A 20,293-nucleotide genomic window follows, 5' to 3' on the forward strand; every position below is an offset into this window, starting at 1 on the left:
AAAAAAACTATTTCCAATACTTTATTCAAATGAACGCAATACGATTAAATGCAAGACCATAAATTCTAGAAATTATTTTTTTTTCTACTTATTTTCAGATCATTATATCAATTTTAAGGTTCAATTTAAAAGTTTCAAGATGAGAAGAGGGAAAATATACAATCATCAAATGGTTTATTTTTGCAGTCCAGTTGGATTTCTTAAATTCAACGAATAGTCAGCCGCAGTGGTATTTCCCAACATTCCAGAGAAACCAGTTCCAGCTGATTTCATTGAAGGAGCCATGTACGCTCCACTGAGACCAGCACCCTCGGATTTGGTTCCCATCAACCAATACGTCATGCACATTCCCTTTCCTTTAATTGGAATCTCTCCACGTTGTTCACAGATGTAATCGGGATACTCTTTCAGGAGAAGATTTTTGGCTGCTTCCGAAATTTGAGTTTTTCCAGGTTCTCCGTTACTTTCCATTCTTGAAGCCATGTTCACTGTATCACCAAAAAGACAGTAACGAGGAGCATTGAGTCCGACAACAGCTGCAGCAACTGGTCCAGTGTGGAAACCAAGACGACATTGAACTTTTGTATCTCTCTTGTGAGGAACGATGAATTCCGAAAGGAACTGAAAATGACTCCATCAGCTATATGAGAGTCTAGAAAACTTTTATGAGATACAGTAATCCACTTCAATTTCAAATTGTCCTCTCTACGGTAATTCTTTTCACTTTCAAGTTGTTTTCTCCCTTTCTTATTTGCGATTTTTTTTCACCACAGTAATCCTTCTCATTGTAGAATTATTACCCTGCAGTAATCCTTATCTTTTTCGAATAGTTTTCCATACAGTAATCCTTCTCATTTTCGAGTTTTTTTCACCCTACAGTAACCCATTCCAATCTATACCTTATGAACATCCAGAGCAATGCTTGCAATCTCATTGATATGACGATGTCCATTCTCTTCTGGAACACCCGAAACAACCATATATGCATCTCCAATAGTTTCCACTTTGTAGGCATCTTTTCTAGCGATAAATTGATCAAATCCATCAAAAATTCCGTTAAGAACAGAGACCACTTCCAATGGCGTCGCATGTTGACACATTTCAGTAAATCCCACGATGTCACTGGAAAATATTTTGATCTTCGAATTTAGATGGTGTTCGGTTTTAAGAAAAACATCAACAACTCTGAAAAAAGAACCTGAAAAGAACCGTAGACCCAGTGAATGTCTTAGGTGGAACCGGTCTTCCGAGTTTAAGCTCATTGGCGACGTAGGCAGGGAGAAGTTGACTCAGCAGACGATCAGCTCTTTGGTTTGCTTCTTCTAACATTCCAGTTCTTTCAGCTACTAACTTCTCCAAATTGTTTGCATACTGTTCCATCATTCTAGTCATTTGATCAACCAACGATCCCTTTCTGAAGAAGAGAAATGAATTTAAATATAATTTTCTGAATCAACATACATGTTCAAATATGTCTCCACATTCAATTTGATTCTTCTCAAAGACGGTCTCATCTCAGGAGTTGTATTCCAGCAATCTTGAATCAGCGCAGTCAAATCCATATTCAATACTTTGTTCTGAGCAATCGTTGGCTTGACCACCTTCGTTCCATCCCTCAACCACTCAACCAATTCCATCTGATTAGTTCCCTCTGGGAATGGAAGACTTCTGAATATTATCTCATACATCACAAGACCAAATGCATAGATATCTCCTAATTGTCTTCTTGTTTGAGTCTGTCTTATCCACTCTTGATCCACCCTTCTTGTCCTATTCTTTTCTCTGTTTTTCAACATTTCCGGTGCTTCGTAAAGAATACTTGTGCTCTGTGTCGCCTGTGATTTATCATCATCCGAAGTCAATGCATCTCTGGATATCGACTGTTGTTTTTCCCATCTTTCCAATGGATCAGCTATTCCGTAATCTGTCAGTTTAATCATCCAATTTCTATCGATGAGGCATGACCAAGGAGTAAGTGATCCGTGATATCCGATTTGAGAAGCATGTAAATATTCACATCCCGCCAAAATATCTCGAATAAACGCTCCATGGAATTTGGTGTCCAATGTGATATTGTCGTTGTAGATGATGTCTTGAAGAGTACCACGAGAACAGAATTTCCAGACCAAAAGCATTTCTTCTCGTTCATTCCAAACCATTCCAAGGAACGGATTGATGTTGTCATGGACTGCCGCTTTCATCTAAAACCAATAACTAGATGCCCAGATAGCAAAACTATACAGTGGCGCATAATTATCCGGACTCAAGTTTGTACTGGGCTCAAATTTGGAAATTAAATAATTTGTAATTGGCCAAGTTTCAACTTATTTTATCAGCTTCGAGCTGAGTTATCGCTGGTCAAATTTGCCTCATATCATGAAAATCTCAAGAAACATTACACCGTTCATCTTTGAACAATCATAACAATACCTAGACTTAAGCAATTGCTTTGAAAACTTGAGTAGATTTAAAGCAAACTTAAAACTATCTTTCTACCAATTTTAGTGTTTCCAAGATCAGTCCGAGTAGTTTTTCGCCACCCTGTCAGTTCTTACCAATTGAATCAACGTTTTATCAGCTCTGTTAAAGACAATAGGTCTCCTCTGGACATATTTATGATAGATCGCATGAGTATTAGTTCCAACAATCGCATGATTTCTCGAGCCGTAGTTCATATTGCTCATTTTGGTTCTGGTACTTCCCAACGAAAGCATACTCTTTAGTTGTTCCTCATCAATAAACTGTAGATCATCTCTATAAATTCTGAATGGAAGTTTGTCCAATGCTCTCTTCTCCCTGAAATATACGAAATTTCATACACTCATATATTTTTCAATCATCCGGAGTCCCGGAGCCTACAAGAGCTTTTGAGCAAAGAAGATTGAGACGGCGGCAATGATAAATAGGAGGATAAGCGCGGCTCCAATGATAATCAGTGTGTAATCACATCTTTCATTACGATATCCGCAGTCTGGCTCATCCTGAAAAAACGCGCACGAAATCTTCTACGATATTATATTTTCAGATTACAAAACCTTGGGCATTTTTCGATCTATCGACGGCCAGAAATCTTTCATCATATCTGTAACAATGATCTCATAGCATCCTGATTTATTAGCAATTCCATCACAGTTATCGAGCATTGTAGGTTCCATATGGACCATTGGAAGTACTGCATCTGTGTTTGGAGACACAAAGAAACCACGATAAAGCGGAGCTCTTTCTGCACGATCGTCCATTGTAACCTGGCCAGAAGCAATTCCTGATGCACCGACCATTCCGACGAATTTCATCTTTCTCATATTCTGCCAGATCATTCGTCCATTAAGAAGATTTTCCGCTTTTCCAGTCTCATTCAAAACTTTTCTAGCAGCAAGGGCATAGAGTTTAAGAGCATCAAATAAATACAGGTAGCCATAAATGTTGGCAATATCCACATCTGCTTCTGTCAGTCCTACATCTTTAATTTTCTCAACGAATGGACCAACAATGGTATTATCAAAACTGTTGGCGTCATCGATCTGAAGATGTTTTATTTTCAATTAAAAACATGCATATTCAGAGCTAAGCTTTCCGTTTCAGACGAATTTCACCCGCCCGTCGCCCACCCGTCGCCCGCTCGTCGCCCGCTCGTCGCCCGCCAATCGCCCACCAAACGTTAATCGGAGCAACTGACACATGAACTTACAATGATAGCATTTGCATACTGATCTTTGACTTTCTGAAGCATAGATCCATCAGATCCAGTCCACGGAGCAATATCCTTTCCACCATCCTGAAGCCAGGGAAATACATATCCGTATTCATTGACACTCATTCCTTGAGAATTGGCTGCTGTCAAAAATTCTCGAGACGATTCTCTGGTATTTGAAAACAAGCAAACCACAACTGAAAAATCATAAATTCCATACAAAAGATTTCAAAAAGTTCAATTTACTTCTTGCCGAGTTTTTGATATCATTCAACAAGCCTGAAGCAACCATCGCCTTCGAATCAGCAAACTCGTCAAACATGATTTTTTTAACAACGGTAATTCCTCTCTGATGGAATACTTCTTCAAAAGAGAGCACTCTATCATACGCCACAACTCCTGTATTTGTTATAATGGCGACTTTGGACCATCCGTAATGACGTAACATTGCACAAGTCGCTTCAGCAATCGAATTAGTGGTTCTCAGCTTAAAACTTCTTGAAGTTCTTAGAATCTGTTAAAGCGCTACTCACAGAAATTCTAGAAAGTGTTGGATATGCATTTTTGTCAGCCAGATTATTAGAAGCAGCCATGTACCCAACAATTGGAATGTTCCAGAAAGCAGCCATCCGAGCAACTGCATCCATTTCAGCATTACAGTAGGGGCCAATGAAAGCTTTGACTTTTTGAAGATGGTACATGTCAGCTGCTACAGCCACACCTTCATACGATTCACCACATCCAGTTTGAGAAATTATTCTGGAAAGGGGAATACGACGAGATCAATGAATATAGTATTTTCTCTAATAGAATGCCACCCAAACCGTTTAATTCTCAATTATCTCAGTTCCTGTCGAAGATTTCAGAAAGTTGACAACTGATAAATAGTTTATCATGTTATCAGAATCATTTTATCAGTTGACAGATTTATTATACCTTTCACTGAAATCGAGATGATTGAGCTCAAAGTTGACAGTTTGAATGACACTATACATATTAGAGAAAATAAAGTAGAGCTGTTGAGAACTAATTTTGAATTTTTTAAAAGTTTAAACCTAAAATCAATTCATCTAGCTTCTGATTAATGAAAAATCTCTATATACCATTTTTGATTGGCCATGAGTATAATGTTTTGAAAATGAATATACCGTATTTCCTCTACGGGCATAATTACTCGGACTAAGGTTGTACAAGCACAAAGTTCGAAAAAGAGTTAAAACAGGTTCAAATCTGGAGTGTAAAAATTCAAATAATTCATCAATAAGCTGGTCAAGCTCCAAATTATTTTATCAGCTTTGAGCTGAATTGTGGCTTGTGAAAGATGATTCATCTCATGAAAATCACAAGAAAAATTACGACGTTTATCTTTAGGCAATTATAACAATACCTAGACTTGAAGAATCGTTTTGCGAATTTCAGTAGCTTTGAATCAAAATTAAATTTATTTTTCTACCAATTTCCGACCTTCCAAGATAATTATGTCTAAAGATATGCCCATTTTTATCAGTCCGGGTAATTCTACGCCACCGTGCCCACCCTAACCATCAACTTTGAGCTGAATTATCTTGATTTCTGTGAAAGCCATCAAAAATTTTTCAACTGATGAATTATTGCTGATATTATGATGGATAATTTATCAGATGGCACATTTTAGATAACTTTCACAGGAAATGAGATAATTGAGCTTAAAGCTGGCGGATAAGCTTTGGGTAAGCTTCTATTTGAGGAAATATGGTATTTATAGCATGTATTCAATAAAAAATGTCTAAAAATTGTTTCATAACATACTCCACATCCAGATCATCATCTAGAATTCCTTCAGCTTGTAATGACTTGTGAGAAACTTCCAAAATCTTCACATCATTTCTCAGTGCACCAATTGCTCCGATATGTCCGATAGTTAGTCGAATTCTACCCTTTGAGTCGTAGAGTCCAGCAGTGGAATTGGAGAGAAACAACGGATTTGTGTTTGGAGACGTTCCTTTTGATGGGACATTCTCACCATCTTCTGTTCCATTATTAGCCAGAATACGTTCAGTTTCTTGACCCAATGCCGGAGAATTTAAAAGAAGAAATAATAGAAAAGGGGATAAAAACCCAGGTTTCATGATCACGATAGAAAGAAACAAAAATTGAGAATTCGATGAGTCGTCGTCGTCCACACAGAATAAGAATGAAATGAAGTCGTGCCTTGAGCGACGAGTCTGCGCGTTGTGGATCATCTCGGATAATATTCCTACTGTAGTCGTCAGCCGATAAGCTTCTCATATATTTCCGATAGCTCAATTTTGTTATGTTTTTATCAATCTACTCTAATGGAATGCAAGATTACTCATATTCGTTCACTACATTGAAAAAAAGATATAGATGTTAAGATGTGTGACTGTGTAGGAGTTTAACATTTTCTTTTTCAAATCCGTTGGGAGCAGCATCTAAATGAAAAAAAAACAATTTTAAAGGATTATTCAACTAGGTAAAAACCCTAGTATTTTCCATATTTCGCATTTTTACAGAATAAGCGAAATAGGTGAAATACTAGCTTTATAAAAAAGATACTACAAAAGTTCAAACAGATTTCGATTCATGTGAACAATGACAATCATCATCGAGATTACACTATTTTCGATTCGTCTTGTTCTCAGTACGACACCATTTGGTGATTGCAGCAATCACGCATTTTATATTGATTGTAAAATGAAAGTAGCTGTTCTTCTGTGTCTGATACTTCTAGAAGTACTCGATGGGCTCACATACAACGAGCGTTTACAATTTCTTCAGCTTCAAAATGCGGCTTACAACATGTATATACGAACGATTGGTGAAAGGAAACAAAAGAATAATGTTTTCAAAAGTTGGTATGCTGCCACTACGGTATGTGTCTTCTTTTTCAACTCGATAAGCAATATCCCTCGGTTTCCAGGAATTCCCACCTTTGAAAAGCGAGTTTTTCGAGAACGACACGGTCGTTGGAGACAGCCAGAAGAATTCAGCACCCGTTAGCATGGATCTTGTTTATTCAAGACCTCGGACAGTTGATGATGATATCGGAATGCCTCTCAATCAGCCGATTTATACAAAAGATAAAACCAACTTTTACAATTACGGAAAACTGTACCAGAATTACTGGCAGAACGGAAAATAAAGATTTTTGTTGATTGCTTGGATAGCTGTTCGATGTTTTTTTAGTTTTACAATGCACATTCGTATTTATGAATGCATTTTCATGCTTTTCCCCGATATCGTTCGAAAAAATCTGCAGAAAAACAAGTTGACACAGCTTTTGTTTAAAGGCGCGCGCCGTTTCCACGCCGTTGGGTCTCGCCACGATTTCCCTTTCTCCACTACCTCTCGCAGTAGAATATCATTCCTTTTCCTAAAATTTCGCCCTTTTTTTGTGATTTTTAAATGAAATTTCCGATTTTTCGTTAAAAAAGCAGAGAAGTTCAAAACAATATGATTTAGAACTATAAATGCAGTCTAAAATACTTCGCTACTATCGTTCATCCTGCCTCCATGTCGAATTTCAGTTTTTCATTCACGTCTTTCTTAATTTTGCAGCTTGAGGTACACAATTCAAAATGGCCGATAGAGGAGGCTTTCAATCTGGATTCGGAGGACGCGGAGGAGCTCGCGGAGGCGCTCGCCCAACTGGAGATCGTCCAGCTGGACGTGGAGGACGCGGAGGCCGTGGTGGACGCGGTGGACGCGGAGCCAGGTAATTCACCTTGAAAATATTAACTCGATGTTAAATTTGATATTCTAGAGCCGGACGTGGAGGAGAGAAGGAAACCGAATGGACTCCAGTGACCAAGCTCGGAAGACTCGTCAAGGAGAAGAAGATCACCACCCTCGAGGAGATCTACCTCAACTCTCTTCCAATCAAGGAGTTCGAGATCATCGATGCTCTTTGCTCCAACCTTAAGGACGAAGTCCTCAAGATCTCTCCAGTCCAGAAGCAGACCACGTAAGTCTTTAATTAATTTGCAAATCTGAACAATTAAACTTCCAGTGCCGGTCAACGTACCCGCTTCAAGGCTTTCGTTGCCATCGGAGACCACAACGGTCACGTTGGACTCGGAGTCAAGTGCTCCAAGGAAGTCGCCACCGCCATCCGTGGAGCTATTGTTGCCGCCAAGCTCGCCGTTGTTCCAGTCCGCAGAGGATACTGGGGTAACAAGATCGGACTTCCACACACCGTTCCATGCAAAGTTACCGGAAAGTGCGCCTCCGTTATGGTCAGACTCATCCCAGCCCCACGTGGTACCGGAATCGTTTCTGCCCCAGTCCCAAAGAAGCTTCTTACCATGGCTGGAATCGAGGATTGCTACACCGCCGCTAAGGGATCCACCGCTACCCTTGGGAACTTCGCCAAGGCCACCTATGCCGCTCTCCAAAGAACCTACTCCTACCTCACCCCAGATCTCTGGAAGGAGGAGGCCCTCGAGAAGTCGCCATACCAACGCCACCACGAGTTCCTTGCTCGCAACTAAAGTGTGGAACGTTTTCTTCCATTTGTTAAAATAAAATTGTTTACTGTGTATCATGTAATTTAATTATGAGATCACTCATTTGTTTTAACAATTTTGGAAATGAATTGTCAATTTTTAAGCACAGACACTTTTTGTTGCCTCTTGAAAGAAGTTTCAAATGTGTTTAGAAGGCTCAGTGAGAAAAAAGGGGCCGCGGGGTTACCAACGAAGTGATACGGTCGCATTCGGATCTCATTGAAAGAGAAATGTCTGGAAACTGATCAGATCCCACTATCTTTTTTGAGTTCTTCATGACAAAGCATGTTTCTTGAACCAATTCGTGCAGCCTTGAAAAATGAGACACGCACTTTAGTAAATTTCGTGTCAAAAACATTTCTAAGTATGTCGATTAGATTTTTTGAGAAGATTCACTTATTCAGAAGAGGTATTTCAAAATTTTATTGAAGAATCAGTAACAACAACAATAACAAAAAAAAACAATTGTGGAATTATCATGTACAGTATCCGTGCTTATCTGAAGTTTTTCGCAGATTTGTTCTTCGACTTTTTGATCGCCTTACTCTTCTTGGTAGCCTTTTTCTTCTGTCTGCAAAGGGGATATTTGTATACTTGTAAAATTCCGGGCCCGGGCCGGAGGAAAATTTCAAGGCCCGGTAGCAAAAATTTTGTCATTTTGAACCGAATTTTGAGCTCTCAATACAATTTTCTATATTTTTTTGTGCTTTTTGGATTGTTTGTCCGTTTGATCAAAAAATATCAAAAAAACTCGAAAAAAATTTTTTGTTCGAAAAAAATCACATAAGGGTCCCCCCTTATGTATTTTTTGAAATTTTAAAAACTTGTGGAATGACAGGCCCGCCGGGCCGGGCCCGGGCCTCCAAAATTCGGGAAAAAGCCCGGCCCGGCCTGGCCCGTTACAAGTATGGATATTTGGTTTTTTTCTTTTCTTTCAAAAGTTTTATTAACTGTTGATGTTTTTGGTAAAGCGGTGAGAGACAAACCTTCGGTGGCCGAACTTGATATAATACTTTTTCTTAACTTTTTGCGATTTCAGCAAAAGTTTAATTTTGTGTTTCGGTGGGGTTTCCGACTGTTTTTACTTCAGATATATTCGCCACCGTTTTCCTTTTTCAAATACCAGAATAAGAATAGTGAAATTAAAGAAATATAAACACTTACGTTCCCGAAAGCCATGATGGGAACGATCCGTCTTTCTTTCTGAGCGTCTTTGTGTTGATGGTTGCGGCTTCTCCTGTCACGTCCATCTGAAATAGTTTTTTTTAGATGACCCTGTTCGGAGAAGAAAAAAGTTACCTTGTCACCACCATCAGTTCCTTCGGCCTTTGCTTTCTCTGAAAATAAATTTCGTTTTGAATTTACTCGAAGAATTATATTTTCACCTGCTTCTACTTTTTCGTATTCATCGCGTTTTTCGATAGCTTTTTGAAGGAAAGCGTCCGTCTTTGGTTGTTTTTTAGTTCTTGCAATAGCACGGACCTTTCTCTTGAACTTAGATCTCAAACTTTTTGCCATTTTCCTGAAAACAAAGGAATTTGCAAGAGAAAGAAGTCACAAAATTGAAAGAAAACTGGTTGCGTTTAAAGGCGCATTCATTTTCCCAGTCGGTCGCGGCGAGACCCGTGCAGTTCGAAGGCAAGCCGGGTGGAAATACTGGCTTAATTGGTACGATCCGATTTGTTCCGTATTCAATTTCACACATATTCAATTTATTCGATTTGCTGGTTCCGGAAATCAATAAAAACATGAGAAATAATTAAAAATGGAAAAAAGTATTGTTTTTAGGTGAGTCTTCTTTTCGACGAACACTCAGAAGACCCAAGGAAGCCAACTGCCAATGAAATAAAATCAGAAGTAATGGGAATCGGATATGTTCGGAACTAATGGAAGTGCTGGAATCGCTGTTACTGATCCAACAAAGCAAGAGGAGGTATTAAATATGAAAATAACTGATTAGTTAGAAAATCCTTTGTTAAAGATCTATCGAGCCCTGGAGACACTTAAAAAAGACGAACTAGGATGGAAGAAGTCAGTAGAATCGTTCATCGGTCCACACAAGCCGTAAGTTTTTTTTCGAAAAATAAAAGCTATGAGCTGAACTTCAGACCACCAGAAGAGCAGTTTCTTCTGCTACAAGTAATCGAAGACTTTCTCAACAAACGATATCACTCCTCAAATTCACAAGATGTTGCCATCATCAGGAATTTCTTGCTTCATTATACTAAAACTTCCCGAAGTTCGCCTGAAGATCAGCCAGTCTTTTTAACAAACAAAATGGCTCATATCTTCTCCCTTGTTTTTGCTGCAGATTTTCCAGAGAGGTGGTCAACATTTTTCAATGATCTGTAAGTTGAAATTTTATCTTTCTATGTAAAATATTTTTTATAGTTTCTTCAATGACAATATCACTGATCGTAAAGTTGCGTTCTTCTACCTAAAGGTCCTCCTCGCTGTTGACGTTGAAGTTGTTAACCGAGATATTCAACGAACCAAATTAGTAAGTATTTAATTATTTAAATGTTAATAGTTGATGTTTAAATTGCAGGAAAGTGATAGGAACATCAAAATAAAAGATGCCATGAGAGAGATTTGCATAAACGAAATTGCAAAAAGTTGGTTGTCTATTGCAAACTCTCTGTCGGGAGATGATGTCATTCAGTGTCTTATCCTCGAAAACATCGCTTCATATGTCGATTGGATTGAATTGGATCTTGTTGCCAATGATTATGTCATGACATACATTATCTCGAAATTCCAAAATTCAGCGACTTCGGAGGTACTTTCTTTTCATGTTTTTTTTTAAATACAATAATCTTTAAATTATAGGCCGCTACATCCGCGGTTTGTGGTCTCCTCGAGAAAGGAATGCCAGCTGAGAAGAAAGTTGGATTAGCATTGACAATCATGGCGGTTCTACGGAACAGTGGCCTTTTAACAGTCAACGATGTAAGATTTTCCTTCAGAAAAATATTTGGTAACAGGCATATGAAAAGTTTGAGAAAAATCCTTGTTGTACTGAAAAAAAATTTGCTCGATGACAGGATTACTGGAACGGGAGCTATCCTTTTTTTTACACCAAAAGTTATTATTCAATGCTCCACCCTAATTTCCGGTTTATCTTTAAAAATGTTCTTCTGAAAACACTTGTAACAGAATAATGAAGAAAAATAATTAGTATTTCAATAGTTCATTTCCGATCCTCTTCAATCCAAAATTGTTCAAAATTGAAATCTAAGCAGTTAATGAGAATTACAACATCTAAGACTTCCACTGATACTCATGTTAAATGTAATGTTATTTTCAGAATAACGACGAAGATGAAGTGACACGGGTCGGATCTCTAGTTAACACACTTGGATTAGTTCTTCTGGATGTTCAGAACAAGTGAGTTCGATTCATTGGAATGTAAAATTTGAGAAGAAAAAAACAATATATACAAAAACATAATTATTATTAGCTAGGGTATTAAAAATTTCGCTTGAATAGGGAGTTCTGCGAGCACGTTTGTTCACATTGCATCTTGCTAGCAAACCGATTTTGGTTACCACATCCACTCCAGCTGAACCTTTCACATTTTCTAGATTCGTTATCGTAGTACCTAAAATATCTTTATCTTATCATTTGAGAAAATTCGTGTCTTACCACATAATTCTCGCTCTGCTACATGATCCTGTGACTGGAGGCAGGGTACAGACATCGACAGGATCCGGAGTTGTTGGTGGTGCAGTTGTAGGAAGAGTTGGGAGAGTGAAAGGGGGAATCAGTGTAGGAGCAGGAGCTCCAGGAGTTCCTCCTCCGAACAAATTCAAAAATGGAGCAAATGGAGAAGAGGGTGTAGTGGGAGTGGGTTGTGTACTAGGCGGGATTGTAGGTGTAGGAGCTAGAGGAGCCGGGATATTAGGTGTTGGAGATCCCGTTTGAGTAGGAGCTGGTGGAAACAACGGCTGACCACCATTTACAGTTCCAAACGGCGGAGGAGACGGCGTGTTTTCAACAAGGCATTGAGCGACCTGAGAGAAGATTTAGGGATTAATGCGAACCTGACCTAGCAAAAACTTTTGCCAAAAAAGTTCCGGTAACAATGAAGCTGTGTAAATACAGAAGCTGTTCAAAATTAAATTGCGCAAACCTGGTCCACAATGAGACACTTTTTTGGAGGATCACAAATCAGGGACTCGCAAAGCCAATCCGCCCCTTGACCTCGCACGGAACCAGCTGATAGCAGTAATAGACAAAATGATAAAATAAGCATTGAGAGAAAATAGAAAAAAGATTGAATTAATAAATAAATGAAGCTTCTTCTTTGAAACTGGTATGCGAGTGTTTGAGAAGCGAAATGAGGGAAGAAGGCGGAATGGCAAGCAATGGAGGTGAGTCACGCATCGCAGATCGCGCCGAAAAAAGTGAAGCGTAGAAGGGAGAGTGACCGGTTGGGATAGAAGACGAAGAAGAATAAGAAGAAGCAGAAGCCGATAATTGTCCGATGGGCAACAAGCTTCAAAATTTGAATTTCAATTTTCTTCAAATTGAAAGCTAGAAAATTTACAGATTGTGTGCCAGCTCGATTTTGGAGAAGGAACAATCATGTTGTGTACAGGAGATGGCTGGTCTTGCAGAGTCAGCAATTGTAGTTCTCAACAACGAGGATCCAGATTTGAGCTGCTTGTGCGTTGACTATATCAGAGCGTACGCCTCATTTCTCGTCAAGTTTCATCCAAATGTCAGAGAAGACAGACAACAAGATTTTATTGAAAAAATAACTTTTCAGGATACGAATTTTATCGAGAAAGTCATTCGAACAGGACTGCTACGATATGTTATGGGAGATGATTTGACAGTTGGAGGGGATGGTGAAGACGAGGTTGAATTCCAGGAATACCGCAAAGAGCTTCGCTCCATGCTCAACGTTATTGGGTTGAAACGGCCAGAAGCTATTGTGAACGCCATTGAACCCTGGACGGCGGAAGTGACAGCCGGAGGATCATCTATTCCAGTCAACAGAATTGAAGCCCTTCTCAATATTATTTTCCATTTGCACGAAATTATTCCAGTGAGTTTAGAAAATTCTGGAATACATTTCATTCAGTTTTTTTCAGAGTAACATGCTCCAAACTCCACGAGAAGGAATTTCTCAACGGGCAGCTCGTCTTCCAATTGTCATTTTGGAAGGATTGGTTCTAGATGGAAGGTGTCCAGCAGTCCATGTTCTGTATTTCGAGCTTGCATGCCGATATGAGAGGCTTCTTGTCCTCCAAAACCAGCCGGTTACCATAACTCACATTGCTGGAGCATTCCTTGACCAACGTGGAATCTCAATTCCATCTGCGAACGTTCGGACAAGGATCGTTTACCTCTTCTGTCGATTTGTGAAATCTCACAAAACTGTCCTTGGACCATTAGTATCAGAAGTGATTACTCGTCTAGCACCTCTCCTCGCAGTCTCTCCACAATCGGAAGCCAATCAATTATTGAGTCCAGACGACCAGGGATACATTTTCGAGTCTACTGCCACATTGATTGTGTTTGGAGATCTTAGTTCGGAAATGAAATCACAATATGTTGGAGAATTAGCTACAACCCTTGCTATGAAGTTTGAAAATGGTCTCGTCGAGTTAAATGCAGCAAGAGCTCGAAAAGCAGATGAGGAGACGATTCAATCAATTTTGCAGTTCATGGCTAATATAATTGGATATAGCAGTCGAATGTCAAAAGCTTTTAACAATGCACAATCGATGAAAGCCTGTAACTGCATCGAAATCTACCTCAAGCTTGTGAAATTGTTTGTTGAAACACTTTCTCCAGAAAATGCTTTTCTTCTCGAATCAACACGTCAATTTGCTCATCGTCTAGTGGTATCCATGGAAGAAGAACTGATGCCTTACATGAGCGGAATTTTTGATAAACTGGCCCTAGTCTCAACAGACCTTGATTCAATGCATCATTTACTGATTTTCTGTCATCAAACAGTGGCCAAATACAAGAAGGCAATGCTAACCAGTGGAGTCGATCTCGGAAATGTGTTGGCTATTGCTGCAAGAGCTTCTCTCCAAGAACAAGAAAACAATGTTCCTGCCAAAGGTATATACGGCGAAACTATTAAAATGTAAGAATCGGAAAATTTCAGACGATAGTCAGCGCGCTCTACTATACGTCCAACGAGCATTCGTTCAACTGCTCTTCACAGTCATCGTCAGTGATTGCACTCCCGCCCTGAATAATACTCCAGGACTAATCGATCATGTTCTTGAAGCTGCTGCTCGGTTAGCGTTATCATCCGATCAAACCGCTCAAAAAGTTGCATTAGCGAGTCTTACTAAAATCTCTCCAATCATTCCGTCTTGGTCAGCAAGAACTCTTCGTGTCGCTCTGGAAATTCCCTCCCTTCCTCACATCACACCATCAGATGCTGGAAGTACGTTAGTGGTCCACGAGGTGTGTGCTACGCTGACAAGTCTGCATCAATCTGATCCCGATGGTTTTTCTCGTGCGCTTCGAGAACTAGTTCCCAATGGATTTTCCGACGAATTGCTCTCAGCACTGAACACCTTAAAAGGGAAGAACTTGGATAAACAGGTACGGTATTTTAACCCATTTGAGGTATATAAATACATGGAAATTACAGGTTATGAACCTTTATGCTTCACTTAAAAATCAAACATCCCAATGATTTATTAGTTTTATTCTCCTCCCCGGTGCCCATCTTCAAGCCGTCGTCATCACCGTTTTCACTTGTAAATCAATTGTTTTTTTTGTTATTATGCTCCCTCTTTCGTTTTTGTCCTTCTTCCCATTTTTCAACTTTCTCAGCTCACATACACTTTGTTGTTAATCTTATTTCTTTACATTATTCACAATTGCTTTCTTTCTATTTGTTTTTCGATTTCCCCAAGTGCCCTTTTCTGAAATTTGCAGTAGACCACACGCGTTACTTGACACTCTCCGTTTCCGGGTTGTTAACTCGTTTCATTGTTTCCCCAATCTTTCATCATCATCATCATCATCATCAACAGCAACCCCGATTTGTTCTAACATCCCTTATTCACTTCTAGATTCTCTTGCTCACCACCAACTCATCATCGTAATCTATGAGCTTCTTGATTTGAAGTAGACATTTTTACTTAGCTTGATACATTTTTAATGGTACTGAATGAAAAACAGGTAAATATACTATTTATTAAGCATCTATAGTTTGTACAGTAGAACCACGGAATCACCCTTTATGAAACATGCACGCTGAAAACGTTCCTCCAGAAGAGAATTGGCTCCGATTGGTAACGGCCATTTCGTACCCTCTTTCCATTGAAGGAATTCAGGAAGAACCGATTGGAGTTGTTTCCGGGCTCCAACTTCTTTTCTAGACTTTCTGGAAAAGACAGTTAGGTGTTTTTCAGAAATCTGAAGATGGATACTACCTTCCATGCAAAATAGTTTCTGTAACATCTCTCATCATAATGTTGAAATGTTCGTCGAAAGTTATCGGAACACCTTCAAAGACTCGATCAATTCGAACAGCTGCACGCGTTCTGACATGTATCTTTGTCCCATCTCGAACAGCATCAGCCAACATCTTCATGGGAGAATCTTTTTTAATCTTCAAAATGTTGTCATGGAATGTTCCTTCTTTATCCTCCACAGCTTTGCGTCCCGGAACCATCATTTTCTCTAAGTTGGCACGACGATTTCTATCTTTTTGTCTGTAAGATTTAGAACATTATGTGAAAGTGAATATAGTGGTAAGTTGGTAACAAAAAATGGTGATTGTTCCAAGGTACCTCCGCAGTGCCCTTCTATTACAGAGCCATTCAAGAGCCCTTTTTTCCGGCCATTTTCTCAGAAAATTTTCAGCAAAAAATTTTGAAAAGCTATCAATTTCACCAAAATTTGAGCAAGCTCTTGAACAAAAAAGATTTTCTCAACAAATTTCTATGAAATTTGTGAAACACTTTTTCACAGAAAATGTTCGGGAAATTTGATTTCAAATAGCTTATTTCGAAAAAAGACTTTTATTACAGGTTTTAAGGTATTTCATCTTTGAATCTAGCTAAAAACATACTTATTGCTAACTCTTTTCTCCTGTTCTTCTTTCACAGATTGCTCGTCGGACTCGTAGATTCTTTCAGCAAGTTCCGGATGCTCTTCAATCATTTTCTGTTCATAAGCGTCCGGTTGGAACTCATTTCCACTGTCACTCGTATCCTCCAACCCTTCTACCAAGTCTGGATGCGTTTCTTTCAAATCAATCGTAAACTTCTCGATGTCGAAATCGTCATTCATTCTTTTCTAGAAAAACCTTTTCTTTTTTATTCTAAATTTTTTTCAGTTTCAATCAAATACGCTCACTCAGAATTCCTTCACCATGAAAAATGAAGTACATCACACCAATTAAACTCTTTATTCGTAACAACACTCTCACACAAAAAGAAGCAAATCCAACCAACTAAAATTAATAGAGAAATAGCTGGAGTGCCTATAGTAATACGAGAAAAACCTTGCGATAAACGAAACAGCACTCCCCTTCGCCTCTGTTCTCAAACGAGGAGAATTGAAGGCTCCGGGATGTATGTGAGAGTACGCCAAGAAAATGAGAATCAACTAAACTTTCCAAAAAAAAGAAAAAGGACAGGAGAAAAGAGAGAGAGAGAGAGAACAGAATACGTTGCTCACTTGAGACAGAACGTTTCAAGACGCGCAGTATAACAGTTCGAAGGGATGAAAAGAGACGAACGGGACGACAAGGAGGAAGGAAAGAGAGGAGGAATGGACAGGGAAAAAGACAAAAAAGCTAAATATAAATAGAAGGTATCGTCCCGTTTCTAATGTGTGGATCCCAGAAAAAAAACAGGGATGAAAGGGTGATGCAAAGTGTGGGGGTGGGAGGTTTCGAAACTTCAACGATTCAGATGGTCAGCTTTGCAGTCTGTTCACTGCACGACTGTTCGAAGAGTGTATCGAAGGTGTAGGTGAAATAGCAGAAAGAAGGGAATAATGATCTGGCAGTTCCCGGAAACGAAATAATCAATGGGGATTCTATGGGATGATTCGAGACAACGGAGCCGGCCCAAGGGATACTCATGATACATGTCGTAAAAGAGGACACAAAATGATTATATTTTGGAGAAGGATACCATTAACATATGATGAATATTATTATGACTTGCATTGGGGTGGACAAGGATATTTGTAGACTAGAGGTGAAAAAAAACTCTGATCAACCACAACCGGATACGGGATACACATCAGAAACTGTTCCTGATCTTAAAGTAAAATAATGGAAAGAATAGAAAAGAAAAGCAATAAACTAAAATGAGAGTGTATGTGTGAAAGTTTGAATGAAACGTTTAACGATTCATCACCGAAGAGAAACCTGGAGGTGGAGGGACAACAGTAGACGATCGCAGACTGTTCTCTTGCGACCAACGACTTTCGTCCATAAATCTGACATTCACATTTGGTAGCAATGCCTTGAAAGCGTCTTGTGCTTCTCGGCCTTGTTGTGATGATTGATCAGGCATCATGTTATTTCCCATTCCAAACAATCCCATACTCTGTTGCTGAGAAATGTGTGATTGTTGTGGCTGCTGCTGCATCTGTGGTCTGTTCGTACTGGGAGCTCCGAGACCTGGTGGTGGAGCCATTCCAAATGGCACACGCGGACGCATCATATCATTGTACATATAGGAATTGAGTCCTGCATACATCTGCTGTTGTTGTGCCTGCTGTTGCTGCTGCTGCTGTTGTTGGTGATGTTGCTGCTGATTGAACAGCTCGTGCAGAAGGTTAGCTGACTGAGGCTGTTGTTGTTGCTGCTGTGAGGAATGATGTTGCATCTAGAAAATTAATTATTTGCATTAAAAAATTTCTTTGTAATAACTCACGTTTCCAAACGGACTGGAGAAATTCAGACTCTGGTCGTACTGTCTCTGCTGATGTTGTTGCTGCATTCTACTGTACAACAAGTCCTGTTGTCTGTGCATATCTGCTGCCATCTGCTGCTGCTGATGTTGCTGTTGTGCATGCAATTGATGCAGTAACGAATTCTCTTGATGTTGCTGCATGGAATGGTGGTGATGGTTCTGTTGTTGTTGCTGCTGCTGGTGATGGTGTTGCTGTTGTTGGTGATAATTCTGTTGGAACTGTTGGGTTGGTTGACGCTGCTCCGGCAACTGACCGAACAATCTGGAACTACGAATACTTAGTGGATGTTACCCTATTAATATAACTTACTGTCTCAACAAGTCATTTGTGTTTCCTGGTTGATGTCGCGGTGGGACCTGTTCCTGCTCTTCTCGTAGCAATGCAGTCAAGCCCTTCGATGATTCAGTGAATGGGTCGAAACCAAGATCATCATCTGAACTGAATTTACCAAGTCCTGGCGGAGGACTAGGTTCCCTTCTGAACGAGTTTGTATTTGTGTTTGTGTTTGAGGTTTGTGTGCCAAATAATGATTGCGAGTTGAAAGATTCCACGTTGAACGTCGGGAACAGAGAAGGCGGATCAATAGCGGTATCTGCTGAAGAGAAACCCAATAATGCTCCCCATTGCATAAGTGGTGCGGGTGCTTCTTGGTGTACTGCAGGTGCAGGAATTCCAGAGTGTAAATAATCGTGTTCTGATAACGATGTCCGGTCCAGCCGGTCCTCATTTACATCCAATCGAGAAATTAAATCGTTGACGTCACCCCTGAAATCATTCGATTCAGTTTTCCTAACTTGCTGCTCTTCGCTGTTTCTTACTCACCTATTAATATCTTCTTCAAATTCATTTTCATTTCCTTCTGGATCTGTAGGAGGTGTGTTACTAGGTGCGACTGAAGCTTCGTCTCGTTCCGACCATTGTCGTTCTCTGGCTGTTGCATTACTTCGTTTATTGCTGATAGTTTCATCTGCTGGATTTGAAGGAGCTGGATCGTCGATAGACTGAAATATATAAAGCTAGATGTTCCGTTTTCGCATAGAAATAGGGCTACATTGCTTGTATTCGTTGAGTCCCGATCGTCATCGAGTTCCTCTGTGCTGTTATGTGTCGCTGAACCTGAAAATTAGTTGAAAATGATTTCGTGAAACTCCTTTCAAAAAATCTTACCTGTTCGTTCAACGTCTGCACTGGGAATTTCTGAATGAGGCCGTCTGACTGGAGATGAATGTGTATTTACTCTGAAACAGTTGACTTTCTACTTTTATATCATATAGATAGGTCTTACGCTGGAGCGAGAATCTTGTCTAATTGTGATGCAAGTGATGATTGTGGTGGTGGTGCTTTGCTGCTCAGCGCATCAATTAACCGTTTCTCATATTCTGTGTGTTTTCCCAAGTGCATGTCTTCCTTTGTAAAACTTATTTCAGGTTCAGCATTCTCGTGTAAATACATACATTCCTAAAAGAAACGACATTACAATACATGCGGAGAATGGAGTAGTTACGAACACCAACCGGTTTGAAACACTTCCGACTAGTCAGAAATGAAGAACAGTATTTTGTCGTCCCAAGTGACGCCTTCACTAACCTACCGTCCAGCATTGAGTTGTGTACACCCTGAAAAAAGTAACAATCAGTTTACTGTGAAAAAGATGATCGGTGGTACGACGGATCGGACATTTTTCCAAATTTAAAAATTTACGGAATGAAAACTGTCCGAAAGTGGAATTGTCCTAAAGTAGAACTGTCCCGTTTCAGATCTGCAGCATAATAGGGGCGACGGAGAAAGCAGGCGACCGGCAAATCAATAAATGCAAAACACCAATTGATGACATAGGCTTCTTTTAACCCCTGTTTTGCGGTTTCAGATTGTAGACAAGGTTTTATAGAAGCATATTTCGATGTTTCAACTTTTAATTATTTTTAAAACGAGACTTATTACCTTGTATGTTTTGATGATCTTTTTATAAGCTTCAACGTCCCGAATTTTGTGAAGAGGCGTCTTTTTAGTCCTAAAATGAACACTCTCCGAAGGACAAAATACTCTAAAACAAACCGTTTTTGTGGACTACTCGAAGATTGGCCAAATGAGAGAACTTCGTTGATCGAGTCGGTGGCTTTTCGTTTTAAAACTGCAGCATGCCGATTGTTGGCCGAGTCGACCTCCATTATTGAATGCG

General features: G+C 39.6%; 9 protein-coding genes across 9 annotated transcripts in view; 3 read left to right on the forward strand and 6 right to left on the reverse strand.

Moving 5' to 3' along the window:
* Nucleotides 1–174: 174 nt before the first annotated feature.
* On the reverse strand, nucleotides 175–5,775 carry Cbr-gcy-8 (the record flags this gene model as incomplete). Its single annotated transcript, XM_002634315.1, is given in 12 exon segments — nucleotides 175–621; nucleotides 900–1,122; nucleotides 1,199–1,414; nucleotides 1,462–2,194; nucleotides 2,402–2,492; nucleotides 2,556–2,796; nucleotides 2,860–2,981; nucleotides 3,036–3,521; nucleotides 3,689–3,888; nucleotides 3,938–4,190; nucleotides 4,192–4,450; nucleotides 5,480–5,775. Coding segments are annotated over 12 exon segments (3,567 nt in total), but the record flags the coding sequence as incomplete, so codon positions are not given.
* Nucleotides 5,776–6,385: 610 nt separating this feature from the next.
* On the forward strand, nucleotides 6,386–6,833 carry CBG17710 (the record flags this gene model as incomplete). The annotated part of the gene is made up of 2 exons (XM_002634314.2): nucleotides 6,386–6,562; nucleotides 6,612–6,833. The coding sequence occupies 2 exons, from the start codon at nucleotides 6,386–6,388 to the stop codon at nucleotides 6,831–6,833; spliced, it is 399 nt and encodes a 132-aa protein (XP_002634360.2).
* A 592-nt stretch (nucleotides 6,834–7,425) lies between these two features.
* CBG26453 lies at nucleotides 7,426–7,894 on the reverse strand (the record flags this gene model as incomplete). Its single annotated transcript, XM_045235941.1, is given in 2 exon segments — nucleotides 7,426–7,856; nucleotides 7,867–7,894. 2 exon segments carry the CDS (start codon nucleotides 7,892–7,894, stop codon nucleotides 7,426–7,428), a joined length of 459 nt encoding a protein of 152 aa, XP_045100029.1.
* Nucleotides 7,895–7,923: 29 nt separating this feature from the next.
* Cbr-rps-2 lies at nucleotides 7,924–8,181 on the forward strand (the record flags this gene model as incomplete). The annotated part of the gene is made up of 1 exon (XM_002634313.2): nucleotides 7,924–8,181. The coding sequence occupies one exon, from the start codon at nucleotides 7,924–7,926 to the stop codon at nucleotides 8,179–8,181; it is 258 nt and encodes an 85-aa protein (XP_002634359.2).
* Nucleotides 8,182–8,691: 510 nt separating this feature from the next.
* On the reverse strand, nucleotides 8,692–9,714 carry CBG17708 (the record flags this gene model as incomplete). The annotated part of the gene is made up of 4 exons (XM_002634312.1): nucleotides 8,692–8,767; nucleotides 9,361–9,446; nucleotides 9,496–9,533; nucleotides 9,582–9,714. 4 exons carry the CDS (start codon nucleotides 9,712–9,714, stop codon nucleotides 8,692–8,694), a joined length of 333 nt encoding a protein of 110 aa, XP_002634358.1.
* Nucleotides 9,715–10,069: 355 nt separating this feature from the next.
* Cbr-xpo-3 lies at nucleotides 10,070–14,866 on the forward strand (the record flags this gene model as incomplete). The annotated part of the gene is made up of 11 exons (XM_045235942.1): nucleotides 10,070–10,129; nucleotides 10,178–10,260; nucleotides 10,305–10,544; nucleotides 10,588–10,696; nucleotides 10,745–10,975; nucleotides 11,026–11,145; nucleotides 11,504–11,583; nucleotides 12,748–13,249; nucleotides 13,296–14,277; nucleotides 14,324–14,772; nucleotides 14,822–14,866. 11 exons carry the CDS (start codon nucleotides 10,070–10,072, stop codon nucleotides 14,864–14,866), a joined length of 2,901 nt encoding a protein of 966 aa, XP_045096266.1.
* On the reverse strand, nucleotides 11,665–12,451 carry CBG17707 (the record flags this gene model as incomplete). Its single annotated transcript, XM_002634311.1, has 3 exons — nucleotides 11,665–11,797; nucleotides 11,842–12,209; nucleotides 12,329–12,451. The coding sequence occupies 3 exons, from the start codon at nucleotides 12,449–12,451 to the stop codon at nucleotides 11,665–11,667; spliced, it is 624 nt and encodes a 207-aa protein (XP_002634357.1).
* A 515-nt stretch (nucleotides 14,867–15,381) lies between the features above and the next one.
* Nucleotides 15,382–16,473, reverse strand: CBG17705 (the record flags this gene model as incomplete). The annotated part of the gene is made up of 3 exons (XM_002634309.1): nucleotides 15,382–15,562; nucleotides 15,612–15,893; nucleotides 16,253–16,473. The coding sequence occupies 3 exons, from the start codon at nucleotides 16,471–16,473 to the stop codon at nucleotides 15,382–15,384; spliced, it is 684 nt and encodes a 227-aa protein (XP_002634355.1).
* Nucleotides 16,474–17,537: 1,064 nt separating this feature from the next.
* The window catches only part of Cbr-ntl-4, a gene marked incomplete at both ends in the record, with an annotated part of 3,606 nt that continues 850 nt past the window's right edge, over nucleotides 17,538–20,293 (reverse strand). Inside the window, 8 exons of the mRNA XM_045235943.1 lie at nucleotides 17,538–18,026; nucleotides 18,075–18,375; nucleotides 18,424–18,879; nucleotides 18,937–19,115; nucleotides 19,166–19,230; nucleotides 19,282–19,352; nucleotides 19,400–19,572; nucleotides 19,623–19,730. Coding sequence (XP_045096267.1) covers nucleotides 17,538–18,026; nucleotides 18,075–18,375; nucleotides 18,424–18,879; nucleotides 18,937–19,115; nucleotides 19,166–19,230; nucleotides 19,282–19,352; nucleotides 19,400–19,572; nucleotides 19,623–19,730 — 1,842 coding nt within the window. The remainder of the gene's footprint in view (nucleotides 18,027–18,074; nucleotides 18,376–18,423; nucleotides 18,880–18,936; nucleotides 19,116–19,165; nucleotides 19,231–19,281; nucleotides 19,353–19,399; nucleotides 19,573–19,622; nucleotides 19,731–20,293) is intronic.

The sequence above is a fragment of the Caenorhabditis briggsae genome, assembly GCF_000004555.2.
Source record: "Caenorhabditis briggsae complete genome, chrIV, whole genome shotgun sequence".
Classification (NCBI taxonomy): Eukaryota; Metazoa; Nematoda; class Chromadorea; order Rhabditida; family Rhabditidae; genus Caenorhabditis; species Caenorhabditis briggsae.